Consider the following 14,564-nt stretch of genomic DNA (forward strand, 5'->3'; position numbering starts at 1 on the left):
CCTATGGATTATGTCATGGTGACAAACTCCGTTGAACTATGGTGATTCTCATTCTTGGGAGAGAGCTATGCAATCTGAGTTTGATTCGTTGTAGAAGAATTGTATATATGGGACTTGGGTTTCTTTGCCTAATGGAAAGTGTGCATTCCTATGCAAGTGGACGTACAAGTTGAAGAGTACCCTTACTCACCCTACGCCAACATAAAATGCCAAATTGATTGCTAAGGGCTTTAAGCAAGAAAAGGGGTTGATTTCGATAATATCCTCTCTCCCATACTCAAGATGACTACCCTACGCTTGGTATTGGCCTTGGTTACTCAGTTAGATTTGGATCTTTATCAGATGGATGTTAAGATGGCTTTTTTACATGGGGGTCTAGATGAGGACATTTATATATAGCAACCTAAGAGTTTTGTGGAAAAAGGCAAAGAATACCTAGTGTGCGAATTGAAGAAGAGTCTTGATGGACTTAAGTATGCACCTAGGGAGTGGTACCATAAATTTGATGCTTTCATGCTTTACAAGGGTATTCTCACAGTGCTATAGATCCATGTTTATGCACGAAGAAGGCCCGTGATAGTAATCTTATTATTTTGGTGCTTTACATTGATGATATGCTATAGTTGGGAGTGCTTATGCTAAGTTAGATGTCTTAAAGACTCAACTTAAGAAGAGCTTTGAGATGAAGGACATGGGACAAGCCTCACATATACTTGGTGTGTGTATTTCATGTAATTACTTTAAGGGACTTCTCTACTTGTCCCAAAAGAAGTATATACACAGAGTACTTGAGCGATTCCATATGCAAGATGATAGGTCTATTGATTGTCCTTTACCTTCTTGTGTGAACATTAGTCATGCTAATTGTCCATAGTCAAATGATGAGATGGCTAGGGTTCCATATGTATCCATAGCAGACATTTTGATGTATACCATGATAGCCACCTATCCTAATATAGCATTTGTAGTGGGAGTTGTGGCACTTATATGGCTACACCTAGTAGATAACTTTGGGATGCCATGAAGCATATTGTGAGATAAAGTACATTACAATCATTGAGGCTTATAAGGAGGCTCTATGGTTAGGCCATCTAGTTGTAGATCATTTTGACATGACAATGGCTTCTACATGGCATTGGATTCAATGAGTGGCATTTAGTTGGCCCATAACCTGATCTTCCATTCAAAGACAAAGCACATTGAGGTGCACTATCACTTCATCAGAGAGGTGGTAGAGGACAAGTCCATTGAGCTTTCAAGGTCCTTATGGATACGAATCTTGCAGATCTGCTAACTTAATGTCTCCTAGTGGAACATTATGCCTTCCTTATGAGGTTGATGGGTATAAGATGAGGTGATGTCTTTTCTAATCTTGTTATACTCTATGTACACGTTGGATGTTTCTCTTTTTCTTTTACTTCTCACTAAGGCTAGCGTTAGTAAGGTCATGCCAACATCAATGGGGTTTTTGAACGAGCAAGCCTCCCCCAAGAAGCTTTGTAGTCGTTCTAGCTACACCCACTGACTATATTGAAGTGTCAAAGCTCTTTTCCTGTTCGTGTGGTACTTTCAATTTATTGTCATTGACCAATCACAAGTGTTAGTGTTCCATTAGTGCTACCAGAACTCCCCATTTTCAATGTTTTACCGGGGCTTTCCAAGGTCTAAGGAAACCCCAGCATCCCCATACCCACATGGCATGACCCAAGGTCAATGGGGGCATCAGGGTTTCCCCTCGTCTCACTAATTGTGGGTGCAACCTAGGCTCGTTACACACTAAGTGATGGACGACCAACCCTCGCCTAGAGTGTGGGCATGCACTTTTTGAAATTGGGCATGGACATGGCCGTCATATCTTTACGCACCAAATAGATACAATTTGGAAAAATAATAATCTTATAAAATTTTTGATTGGTTGTAAATACAAAAAGTGCACCTTTGTCCGCCACTTTATAAAGTGGGCAGGGGAGACTCCCTGTCCAACAGTGGGTGGGGAGTTCACATGTTTAGCAAGTAAACAACAGGTCATGTCCTTTCCAATGTGTAAAGGACTAGGAACACGCAACCTCTTAAATAAGTGTTTTGATTGGTTAAAGCTTACAAAGTGGGCGTTTGTCATTTGGTGTGTAACCAACCCTAGATTTAAAAAGAGGTTTCTTTTAATGTGTGTTGGAGGGGAAGTCATTGCTATTTTTATAACTGAAAGTTTTGTGAAATTTAATGATTTTAAACCTTCTTTAAATTTTGAAGGTTTTCATTTTTTTTTGAAGTTTGTGTAATTCATTTACGCATAAAACCTCCATTTTGGGTTGGAGGACGTGCACTTTTGAGGGGGGGCCAACAAAAACACGACGTAACAAAAGTACAAATAAGAATGACAAATAAATCAGTTAAAATATGGTAAAGTTTTTTTTAAAAATCAGGTAAGATGCGATAAACGTATAAATTATAATAAAGATTTTAAAGGAGAAAAAAAAAATCAGTTACTAAGCAGTCAAGGCTGCCTATTCGCGCTCCTCTCGAGAAGAGAGAGAGGCCACAGGGCTGATAGTCAAGGCTGCCTATTCGCGCTTCTCTCGAGAAGAGAGAGAGAGAGAGAGAGAGGCCACAGGGCTGATAGCCATGGCGTCGACTACTCCCGAGGCCGATTGTCATGTCACCAGCAAGCTTCCCTTCCTTCCCGCCCCCTCCCTCATTTCAAACCTCCCTTCCTACCTCCGTCTGTCCCCATTCTAGCCGCTCCTGTTGCCTCCTTCTTCTCCTTCCCCTTCTCCTTCCGTCCTTGAGAAGTTTTGGCAGTGCCTAGGGTTTTATTTTGTCTTCTCCCGGCCCGCATGCCCCTGTTATGGAAGCCAATAACGCGCTCCTTAAGGACTTGTATGAGAAGAAGCAGAACCTCAGAAGGATCGCCAGCGAGGTCGGTTCCATGGCGTCAGAGCTGCGGGACGTGAGGGGCCGCATGGCTGCGCAGGAGTCGACTCTGGAGCAGGAAATCTCTCGGCGACAGGTTGTGGTTCCCATTTGATCCCATTTTTGATCAAAAGGGGGAGGAATGAAGTGAGGACAGGTTGCGGTTCCATTTCGATACATTCGGTACAGCAAAATGTTGGCACAAAAAGAGGGCGAGTATGAAGTTTTGAGAGGTGAAAATGCAGGGGAAATCACGATGGTGCGTTTGTTATAACAGAATGTCGACACAAAAGGGGGGAAAATCGAAGTATTAAGAGGTGGAAATGTAGGAGAATCCCAATGGTACATTTGATGTATCAAAATCTGGTCACCGGAGGGGGGAAATTGAAATATTGAGAGGTGAAAATGCCGGAGATACAAAGGTGGGAAATTGACGTATTGAGATATAGAAATGCAGGGGAATCACAATTTTGCATTTGCTACAACAGAAACGTGACACAAAGGGGGAAAATCGAAGTATAGATACAATAAGTTTTTGACGTTTTCCCATATGATAAATGGGGCTATTTTCCCTTGTAATGTTCAACATCCTGGGCTTCTGCTCAGGATGCATCATATATCTAGCTCGGAGTTAGGTGTGGTTAGGGGCAGGGGCCTACTGGCCTCCACCCCAGGCCAGCAGTCTCCTTTCCCCAACCACACCTAGCTAGGTGTGTGGTCCCTCCCTCACAAATGCTCATGATGTTGTCTTAATTCACAATATGGGAATAACAGTGGGAATTTATCTAGAACTTTCTGTGAGAGAGGTAAAATTGCAGGGGTGCATTTGGTATAACATAATATTGACTGTAAGGCAGGGAAACTGATGAACAGACAGGTAAGACTGCAGGCGAATCAGATTGTTGCATTTGGTGGAACACTATGTTGTCCAAAAGGGGGAAATTGGAGTGTAGAGAGGTGAAAATACAGGGGAACCAGAATGTGAACCAAGGTGTCTTCCAGTGCCTGAAACTTAGTTTTTGTGTTTTTTGGACATGCTCAGGCTGCTGAGGCGAAAGCAAAGAGCCTGGAGAAGGAGCTTGAAGCCCTGCACAGGACTTTGGAAGAAAGAAACACGCATGCCATGTCTACAGCATCAGTTGCAGAACAGGTACCCTTTCTGAACTCGTTGTCTTGTTAGGCGAATTGGAAATCACAATAAAATTTTGTGGAAACTCATATTTTCTTTAGTTTGGAGATTAGTATGGAATTGTCTCTGGGAAGGACTAGAAGAGGAAGTAATATGCTCCTCTTGGCCCAACCAAAGTCTGCAACCAAAGTCTGCCAATCTAACCTTATTCCTACACTGTATTGGCCTAGGGTTTAATTTAGCCCACACTTCTTTCTTTTTTTCCATGAAGGTGAGATCCTCTTTATTTGATCTAAAGGTTATTTTAAACTCATGCTCTCCAATCCATGAGTTCACCACAAAGTCTCATATATCTCCCCAAACTCAGATTCCCTTTTTATGGAATTTGACTACCTTGTTGATGTCTCACGTTGATATCGAGGGGGGAAGGATATACTTATTAGCCAAATTGAGTCTTCACCCACCTAGTGGAGGGCTGACTTCATTTTTTTAGGGAAAGATGGTCTTTGAATTTTTGTGATGGTTCCCATGATCTTTTGTTTTAGGAGAGAAGCTCCCATGGCCTTGAACATGCAAGGGGATAGTAAGACAGTGTGTATAGGCAAGTTTTCAAACCTAGGGTGGCCTTTAGTTTGGAATTCCTTGATATTCTCAGCAAGTATGGCCCCACTACTCTTAAGTTTTCAAGACTTTTGATTATCCATTTTCCTGCAAGTCTATCGGCCAATGCCTTTTTGAGAGTTGCAGTTCATGACAATCCTTGCAATTGAAGCCAAGCTATTGTTGAGTGCATAGGGAGGTTGGTGACTAGGGTAGGGATATCATTGTGGTATAGCCATGTGACCATTGAGTTTAACTATGGATGCTACTCTTCATTTCTTGGCTAGCTACAGTTGATATATCAAAATCATTTTGTTTCTACTGGAACGAGTCTGCATTCTATACACATTTTGTTTCTACTGGAATGAGTCTGCATTCTATACACATGTTACCAACACACACTCTATTGGCTCTTCATCTGTGGCAGTCAGGAGTCTCATGCTCTTCATTAACAGTTTGACAGTTCAGTGCGGCTATATGGGTTAAAATATCTAATCACAATCTTTTATGTGTGATCATCTAGTTTTCTTCTGCTCTCATCACTCTGTGTGCACAGCAGCTGCTTTGTCCAGTTGAGCGAGCAGCATTTATGTTAGTAGTTATAACCAGTGCCGATTCTTTCTGCTGTAAGAATCCAGCATAATTGTTTTACTAAGTTCTTATCCTCAGGTATGCCCATTTTGCTATTCTGTGATGGATTTTTTGGGGGAAATTTTTGAAGTGCTAGTGGTCTCACCCATGTATTTTGATCTGCCGTAGCATCCTGTCTATTGTGTGTGGTGGGGTTGTAAGGATTGAATCTACAGTTATGAGTATATTGAGACTCCTTGACAGTTGAAAGCATGACATTTTGACAAAGGAAATGTTTTGTGCAGTATTTGTGGATAGAGAAGCTATCAAGGAATAGAAGACAGCAAGGGCAGTGCTGCACTAGTAGAAGATAGAGTAAGGGGCCTAATTTGGTGTCAGATATCCAAGCCTGTTTCTATTTAATAGTGGAAGGAGACAGTGCTGCAATCCAAATGTGTAGCACACTGTTTGGCACACTAGTGTGATGGAGTTTGAAAGCGGAAGTGGATGAAGTTTTCATCTAGTGAAGATGATTTGGTACTTCATGTAATGCAATTGCAAATATCTTCACTGCCACATGAAAGAATGGTCTGATGTTGCTTGTAGCTACATTAGAAAAACCTGTTGTTAGACTCCTTATGGATGATGCATCTTCACATAATGGAGGGTTATGGCATTTTAGATTGAACTGAGTTATATTGCTGCAATCGGCCAAGTATACTTGACCCGTTTCTTGAAAGATGTAATACTACTTGCCATAGTTCTTTTCATATATGTATGTTGGAAAGATTTCCTCCCATGATTTGCCACTTTTTTGTTTACTTTTGCTGTTGCCTTGTCTCCAAACAATGCTGTGCATTCTTTGGAGCCTATCAACTGCTGCTGACTGCACAAACCAAGCCACAACTCAAACCTGCAGCCTTGAAGTTCACACAGCCCCTCTCTCTCACCTATGCAGCTGAGACTTAAGGTAACGCCATGTTTCAGCCTGTTTTTCTCTTGTATTCAGCATGTTTGTTAAGAGTGACAGAGACAAGCTCTCTTTCTTGCGAATGGCTGATTCACCTACTTGCATACTTTCATCTGTGATATGTGGACAATTTCTTTCTTCTCTCTTGGTCTTTTGATATGGACTTTGAAGAAGTTTCTTCTTTGACCCTAAAGGTTGTGGGGATGGAAAGGAGAAAAAGAAGCCAAGAATGTGATTTTGTCATCATTCTCCAAAAGCTTCCAAGAGATGTGTACAATGAAATGCAAGACTTCAACTTTTGATGTTTTCAATGTTCACGGTCTAAATTTTAAAAGTTTTAGCTTTAGATTCTATCATTTTAATATGTACATTATATATTCATTAGTTTTTGGAAGTATGGAAGTTTAGAGGTCATGTATGGTTCACCCAAGGGGAGCAAACCATACTTATTCCACACTTCCATACTCATATGTGTATGCTCTATGGTAACATATGGAAAAAATTCATGCTACTTGCCTGCCCATGTTTAAGCTCAAGAGGGTTCTGATGTCATTTCAGACACTTTTCACATTGACATCACTCTGAGAGTGCTATAAGGAAGACATTCTCTCATAGGTGACAGTGATAGTCAAGTGACAAGGGTTCAAGTCTCTTGCTACCTAAGACTCTGTTCATTTGCTCAATGCTTTGCAGTTTGTCCATTAATTTGTGTAGCTTTTGAAAATGTCCTTGTTAAGCTGTATCTTATCTGATTGCTGTATTCTCTTTTGTTTGCCTTGAACGGAGTGGGCCAGTTGTCATGAGAATGTATGTGTTAGAATCAAACTTATGTGCATAAATATGGCTCTTAGCTTCTCATGTCTGATTTGGTGCGGTGCTCTTCTATACAGTATCTAAGAGAGCTCGTGGATGTTAGGACGCGACTAGGATCAGCTCAGGAAGCGGCAGATGCCAGTGCTGCATCTGCAGTTGCCGCTCAACTTCAATGCAAGAATCTACTGAAGGAAATTGAGAAAAAAACACAGGCAGTGCAAGAACAAGAGGCCCTATCCAGTAAGCTTAGCCAACAGCTTGCTGAATTACAGCATGAGGTAAAATTAAGAGAGAGCTCTCAGAACCAGTTGAAAGAAGAGATAGGGAGGCTGGAGGCAGAAATCAAGCTGGCTGTTGCCTTGGTAGCTTCGAAGAAGGATGCTGAATTTAAGAAATCTTTGGAAGAAACTTCTGTAAGAAATGCTGAGCAATTGTCAAAACACTTGGCTGTTAAAGATGAAGAAATAGTTCGATTAAAGGAAGAAATAAAGGCTATGTCTGCGCAACTAAAGACAAAGACTCAAGAGCTTGAAATACAGGTTTGCATGAGGACTCATTTCTGAAGTTGGTGCAATTATGCTGTATTTTTGGGTTCTCTTTGATGTGTTTACTGCTCTGGCTTGGATGTGTTTATTTATGTAGGTGGAGAAGCATCGTGCTTCTGATCAGGATCTCAAAAAGAGAGTAATTAAGTTGGAATTCTGGCTACAAGAAGCCAGGACACAGACTAGAAAGCTTCAAAGGGTAGGATTTTGATGCTACAAAGTCCATTGTTGTGAACTTTGCTAGATGTTTTTGTGGTGGACATTTCTGATAGAATAATGGTGGTTCTCTCTTGAATTACATATTCTGAATCTAAGTGTTGATTTTAAGAAATCATTAGAAACCAGGAAGGAGTTCTGTTAAGCAAGTAGAAAATATTGTGCCGTTGAATTGGAGGATGGCCTTTTGCTGTTTTATACCATTCTTTTGTTTGTTCATCTATAAAACCAAGGATTTCTGATACTTGGCTTAATTATTCCAGATTGGAGAAAAGAGAGAGAAGGAGCTCCAAGATCTTCGAGCTCAGCTAGCATCCAATCCCACTTCTGCTTGTAAACGAGGCAAATTGTGGGACAACCCCCGGTTCAAGATCATCATGTCTGTGTCTTCTCTTGTCATGCTTGTCATGTTTGCAAAACGGTGAGGGAGAGCTACTGGCAGAGTTAGAGCTTGATCTGTAAGCTCACTTGCCAGAGAGTCTGTGGCTTCGCTTATCTCACAGAGTAATTTTGATTGCTTTCGTTATCTTGCAAAAGATTGTAAATTTTTGGTAGGTTTATGATATGAGTATGAGAGAGAGAGAGAGAGAGAGAGAGAGAGAGAGAGAGAGAGTGTGTGTGTGTGTGTGGTGTGAGTGTGTGTGTGATTGTAAATTTCAAGGAATGCGAGTAGAAACTGCATGTGTTGCATTAAAAATTGCTCAATGACTACGGGTATTGACTCCATGGAAGGCATTTGCCCACGCCATTACTAATCAACATCCAATGAATTTGCCAAAGTATATGCAGTACATTGTTGGCATGTACAGTCTAGTATAGCGCTTACTTGGACAGGGTTTAAAAGGGGAAAGGGTTGCAGATTAATGGTGCAGATTGCTCAATGACTACGGGTATTGACTCCATGGAAGGCATTTGCCCACGCCATTACTAATCAACATCCAATGAATTTGCCAAAGTATATGCAGTACATTGTTGGCATGTACAGTCTAGTATAGCGCTTACTTGGACAGGGTTTAAAAGGGGAAAGGGTTGCAGATTAATGGTGCAGGCCTGTGGCATTTGGCCATGTTGGCTACTGCCAGCACAGCAAAGAGGTGGCATATTTAATATGTCATAAACCTTATAGTACTAACCTTTGTAAGTGTTATAATTAGCCTATTTAGTTGGCTTATTAATCATAAAAACCTAATCTCAGCTAACCCACTTAACCAATTATAACCCACTTAACCTAATTTTCTAATCTTAGGCCCTAGCTAGTTACTAACCTTCCAAGTAAATTAACTAACCTATTCCAATTGATGAGCTAACCCTTGTAACTAATGTTAATTTTCACGTAAGTCCATGTATAAGCCTTAATACTAAGCTTTAATTGGTTTATTAAGTTTCTAATTTTTAAATTTACCCTTGTTGTGAGGGCAATCTAATGTGTTAACTTACTAATATAATGCGAACATTGGAATAAATTGATGCTTATAACCTTTGTGGAATGGTAATGAAGGAACGTTTTCAAACAATATTAATGATGTGAGCTAGGAATAGTTAGTGATTTGTGATGGCAATGTTTCTTATTCAATGTTTACTTAAACTACATTCTATGTAAGGAGAACCAATGGCAAAAAGGTCTAGAATAAGATCCACTAGCTCAAGTGGTAGTGAGATGGTGTGTTAAATACAAGGCCAAGGCTTTTATTCTCACACTTAAAGGAGAAGGCATCTTGTATAATGTAAAAGATCGATTGTGGCTCTACTTGGTCAGTCACAAAGATGGATGTTATATTGGGAGTATATGTTGAGTTAGTAGTCAAGGGCTTAGGTATGCTTGATTGGAACTCTTGATGTCCTTTATTATGAAATTCGTTCACATTTAAGAATGCAAATTGATGGTGGATAAAACCCAAATCAAGGTAAGAAAATAACAAGTGGGGGCAAATAGTATACATGGAAAACCTTCTATGATACTACATTGATATTATTCATTGATTTTGTCCACATTGTTTGGTGGGTTGTAACTTTTCTTTAAACGAGATCATGTTCTTTTGGTATTTGGTTTGGTTTTCTTTGGAGGGCTATATTCAAAGCTTGGAGTTGAGGTTAAAATTGTTGCCTATGCCCTTGGGAAAGCTCCTTAGCTTTCTCTCTCAATAAACTATAGAGGGTATAGAAAGGCTTGCACTTTAGAATAGAAGGCCCCAAAAGGTCAAATTCAAGATTTCAAAGGTTTTCAGATTGTGAGGTTAGATTTGCTCCTTTTCTAGATACATGCCACATGTTATGCATTTGGGCATTTTGTGAGAAATGCTTGAAGAAAACTTGCAAGGAAGATATGGAGATTTCTAAGATTAAATCTCTAGGTAAGGGTAAAATTAACCTGCAATTTTTGGATCTACATGCTAAGGGAATATGTTGGATAGGTTTGAGAAGTAGGTCAAGGAGCCTCTTCAATAGCAAGATCAAATTAGGAGCATAGGTGAATCATCGATAAGAGTAACCTCATTGTTGTCGCCAACAAGGAGAATGTATTAATAAAGGATTTCGATAATTGTAAAGCAAAGCAAAGCCAAGAAAAAGGTGTTGTTATGACATGGAAGATCTGCGTTAAGAGTTGGCGTGCACATTGTAGGGTTTTGTTAAACATACGTACTCCATTGGCAAGCATGTAGTTGGGAACTTTATGCTTTTCCTTTTTGCTATGAAGAAATTACTAATCGTGTTATAAAATGCAATGGGCTTGTGCTCCATAGGAGAAAATTTAAGCTTTGCTCGTGGTGCCAAATATACTTTGTTTGCAAGAGATTAAGTGTGGAAATGACATTGAGACTTGAGTTCTTCTTGGATGTTCCTAATTGAGGTTTGTGATACTTCATGTACTAAGTGGTTGCATTTGTAGTTGATTTGTGTGCATTTTATGGGGGAATTTTTTGGTATATAAGTTGGATTGTTGAGGGACAAGTTTTCTATTATGGATACATATGCCTCTAATTCTATGTAGGAAAGAGTCGATGTTTGGCTTCCTTTCTCTAATTATAGGACTTAATGATGATGGACTTTGGGTTGGAGATTGCAATATTTTTGAGTCAACTACCAAATTCTCATAGGTGGAAGAGCTTATGCATAACAAAGAGTTGCATTCATGGAAACTATTGAAAATATATATACTTATGTTTAGAAATATGTACATATATACATGCATATAATCAAATCCAATAAAATGGATATTATCATTTAGGACAATCATTTATATGTACATGAAGTACTTGTCAAATGCATTTGCACAAGAACACATATATGAAAACTAAAGTAATTCTTTAGTAACTTTGCCAAACTAAACAACAAATTCTTATACACAATATGCCTTCAAACTTCTATAATAAGAACTTAATATTGGCTAATAAGATATTTGTGTTTAATTTGATTAGCTTCAATCTTGAAAATCTATTCAAAATTTAAGCTTTGATATTCACTTTTTCTATGGTTAGGGAATTCCTTTACCTTCATTGGCCTCTACTCTTATCTTAGCAAGCCCTTGTGATTCCATTACCTTTTTATGGCTAATAAGTAATGTGTATGAATTTGGCCATGCACTTTTGCCTAGTGCAAGAAACTTGATTAGTAAAGGGAGATCAAATGTCCTACTTAACATCCAATATGAAGCACCAAAGAAGACATCCCTAGCTCTTGGCTTTGTCAAAATGCAAGATACTTAAATTTTAAGGTCTTAAGGATGTGGTTCTTGCATATTTCATTAGCATGATTTTGTCTTAGAAGACATCCTTAGCTCTTGGCTTTGACAAAATGCAAGATACTTAGATTTTAGGGTTTTGAGGATGTGGTTCTTACATATTTCATTAGCATGATTTTGTCTTTGATGCCGTAGGCCATTAATTGCATGTATGCATGCCTCATGTAAAGCCTTGATGCTTGTGTTTGGCATGGTTAGTGATGAATAGACATTAGTTTGATCAAGATTATGCTATTTAGAAAAATAAGTTATTATTTCCTTCCTAAGATGCAAGGTTAGTTGAGTTTATGTGGATTAAAAAAACAACTTATAATTTCCTAGGATTTATTGCCATGTTACTTATATAATCAAGCTTACACAATGAAGACAATGAAAACCATGTTTCAAAAAAGTAATGTGATTTGAAATTAGCTTCATTCGATTTTATCAAGGTGTAATGCCATTTTATCCAATGTAATATATTTATCCTATTTGTAAATATAATGGAGAAAAAGAAAGTGACTTATGATATCAATAATATGTAGTCACACACATAACTAACACATAGAATAACATGAAACATCAAGTTACGAATCCTTGATTTTATGAATAACTATTTAAACACCAAACATCTACACCAAAATTATAGTCTACATGTAAGATAGGTACATATAGATGTAGAATAAGATAGTGAACACACAATAGCTAACATTACACTTCTATTATGGTTTTAGACCATAAAAAGGAACTATTTTAAGATTTCTATGAAGGTGACAAGAGGAAAACTTCACAACAACTAACAATTGGGGGATCTCAACTACAAATAAGCTTTAAAGAGTGCGAATGACAGATTGAAACGAATATCAGGAGGCGAAAGTGGAAAATATTATTGTTCTAGTAGGGTCTAGACCTAAGTGCACCATAACAAGTCCCTAAAAAGTGTTGATCATTCATCTCTATTTATTGTACTAGTGTTAGATGACCTAAATGTAAACTCTAGTTACTATCCTAATGTTAGGTCATTCCAAAAGTGTGTACTAAACAAGTCCCAAAATGTCAACCATTCATCTTGATTTCTTAGTATTGGGTCACCTAAATCTAATGTAACTATCGAGTATCAAGGAAATATTAAATTTTATAATGTAGTTTTTCAATTACAAAGATTATCTTTAAAATCCACGTGTTGCGTTATTGTTTATTTTGGTTTCCATGTAGATTGAGGTTACCATTCATAGAATGGCCTTAAACACTTGCAATGAGGAACATTAAAATATGGGCTCACAAAGACACTATGGTTTTTGTAGTCAGAAACTCTAGAAAGATTGGTGATACCATTTTTAGAATGTCTGTAGCACCTAAAGGAAGTAGGAAACAATAGTTGTAGTAGGGAACTTGAAAAGGCTTGCCATAGTAGATTTGGAATGTCTACCTTGCCTAATAGTAAGCAAGCCACAATGTAAAGGAGTAGAAAGTTGTCATGTGCATCCCATGATAAGAGAAAAGCTAAAGCTTTTGCTTTAGATACCATGATAAGAGGACTATTTTTTGAAAGTTCTTGGGAGTGACGCCTTAATAAAGTAGTTCTAGTTTAGATAACATGATGGAGGAACATCTAGGAGTTTCTTGAAAGCGACTACTTGATAAAGTAGTTTTGTGTCACACATCATAGTAGAGGAATGTATTTATTAGAAATAAGGATAGTTTATTTTTATTTTAGATACCATGATAGAAAAAAATTTTGAAGTCTCTTGAGAGTGACTTCTTAACAATTGCAATCGCTTTGAAAGCTTCATTTAAGAGGATATCCTATCATAATGATAGTCTAATTTCTTAGAGTTCTCAATGTATCTAATAATAACTTTGGTTATCACTCTCCTCATGCAAAAACTCAAGAGAAAAAGGAGGCTAAATCTCAACATGCTCTCAAAATTTCTACTAAGCACTCACAAAAAATAAGGATGCACAATGCTAAATGAGGCACATATATTGCATGATCCTCATAGATGTTCTAAAAAATGGACTCTTCCTTGATCAAAACTATCATTTTAGAGATTTTTTATAGAACAATGGGAGCTTCACTATTAGGTTTGAGATTAGGAAATTGATAGATACAGTAGTAAAGTGGGTGAGGCTGTCATTAAAGTATTCAGCATAATAACACATACTAGTAAATGTTGGTTATAGTGGCACATTAACTAAGGAGATTTATAACGTTCCTAATTTATCTCACTTGAATGATGTGAATAGAGAGCAATCTTCTTGAATAGATCTCTTCATAGTATTGGAAAAGGTAGGCATTTAGGGAACTAGCCTTCAAATCTAATGGAAAATTCCAAGTCATGTAAGCATATTCATTTAGAATTGGACTTTTACATGGAATTAAAAATAAATAATGGGAATAATAAATAAATAATACTCCTCTCTAAAAAATGCTAAGTTTTTGGTGTAAGGAAACATCATATAAACAAAAACATGTGAAGAAAAGGAGTAAAAAAGATGCATTGTACTAACTATTTTATTGACTCTATGGAATGCAAGTGTTTTAGTGAAAACCTAGACTTTGGGACATGCATTAAGGAATGTTGGGATTGTACCCTCTATGTAAAAACTACTACTTCTTCTCATTCTCCTTCTAGAATTTGAGAAATGCATTAAGGCATGTTGGGATTGTTCCCTCCAAGTTATAATTAGTACTTCTTCCGATTCTCCTCCTTGTGTATAAAAACTACTACTTCTCTAATATAATGTGTGGGTATCCATATGCACTTGCTTCATGCTTTCATCTTTGCATTTATGTATTTTCAAGACAATCAACTACTTTAGAGGAGATCTCCATTATGGCACTAATTGTTTTTTCCATAAAGATAATTCTCAATAATGTCTATCATACTTTGCTTACCTACTTATGTCCTCAATTTAGTTTCCTTTTGTACCTTGTTTGCCACTTTGGTTGTCATTTTCTTTACTTCATCTTCGATCTTCTTATTAGTTTTAGAGACCTCCATTTCAAACTTTTCCTCTAGGTCCACCAAGTGCATAAGCACTTTGGCAAGCAAGTCCTTTAGAAACATACTCTTCTTCTAAGTTGTAGTC

General features: G+C 37.9%; 1 protein-coding gene across 1 annotated transcript; it reads left to right on the forward strand.

Moving 5' to 3' along the window:
• Positions 1 to 2,500: 2,500 nt before the first annotated feature.
• On the forward strand, positions 2,501 to 8,303 carry LOC148033993 (nuclear envelope-associated protein 2-like). The gene is made up of 5 exons (XM_087682000.1): positions 2,501 to 3,007; positions 3,953 to 4,060; positions 7,070 to 7,531; positions 7,635 to 7,736; positions 8,017 to 8,303. The coding sequence occupies exons 1-5, from the start codon at positions 2,846 to 2,848 to the stop codon at positions 8,176 to 8,178; spliced, it is 996 nt and encodes a 331-aa protein (XP_087538126.1). The 5' UTR covers positions 2,501 to 2,845; the 3' UTR covers positions 8,179 to 8,303.
• Positions 8,304 to 14,564: the final 6,261 nt, after the last annotated feature.

Source organism: Lygodium microphyllum, chromosome 7, assembly GCF_053477565.2.
Source record: "Lygodium microphyllum isolate KBCC chromosome 7, Lygodium_microphyllum_v1.1.10, whole genome shotgun sequence".
In the NCBI taxonomy this organism is placed as follows: Eukaryota; Viridiplantae; Streptophyta; class Polypodiopsida; order Schizaeales; family Lygodiaceae; genus Lygodium; species Lygodium microphyllum.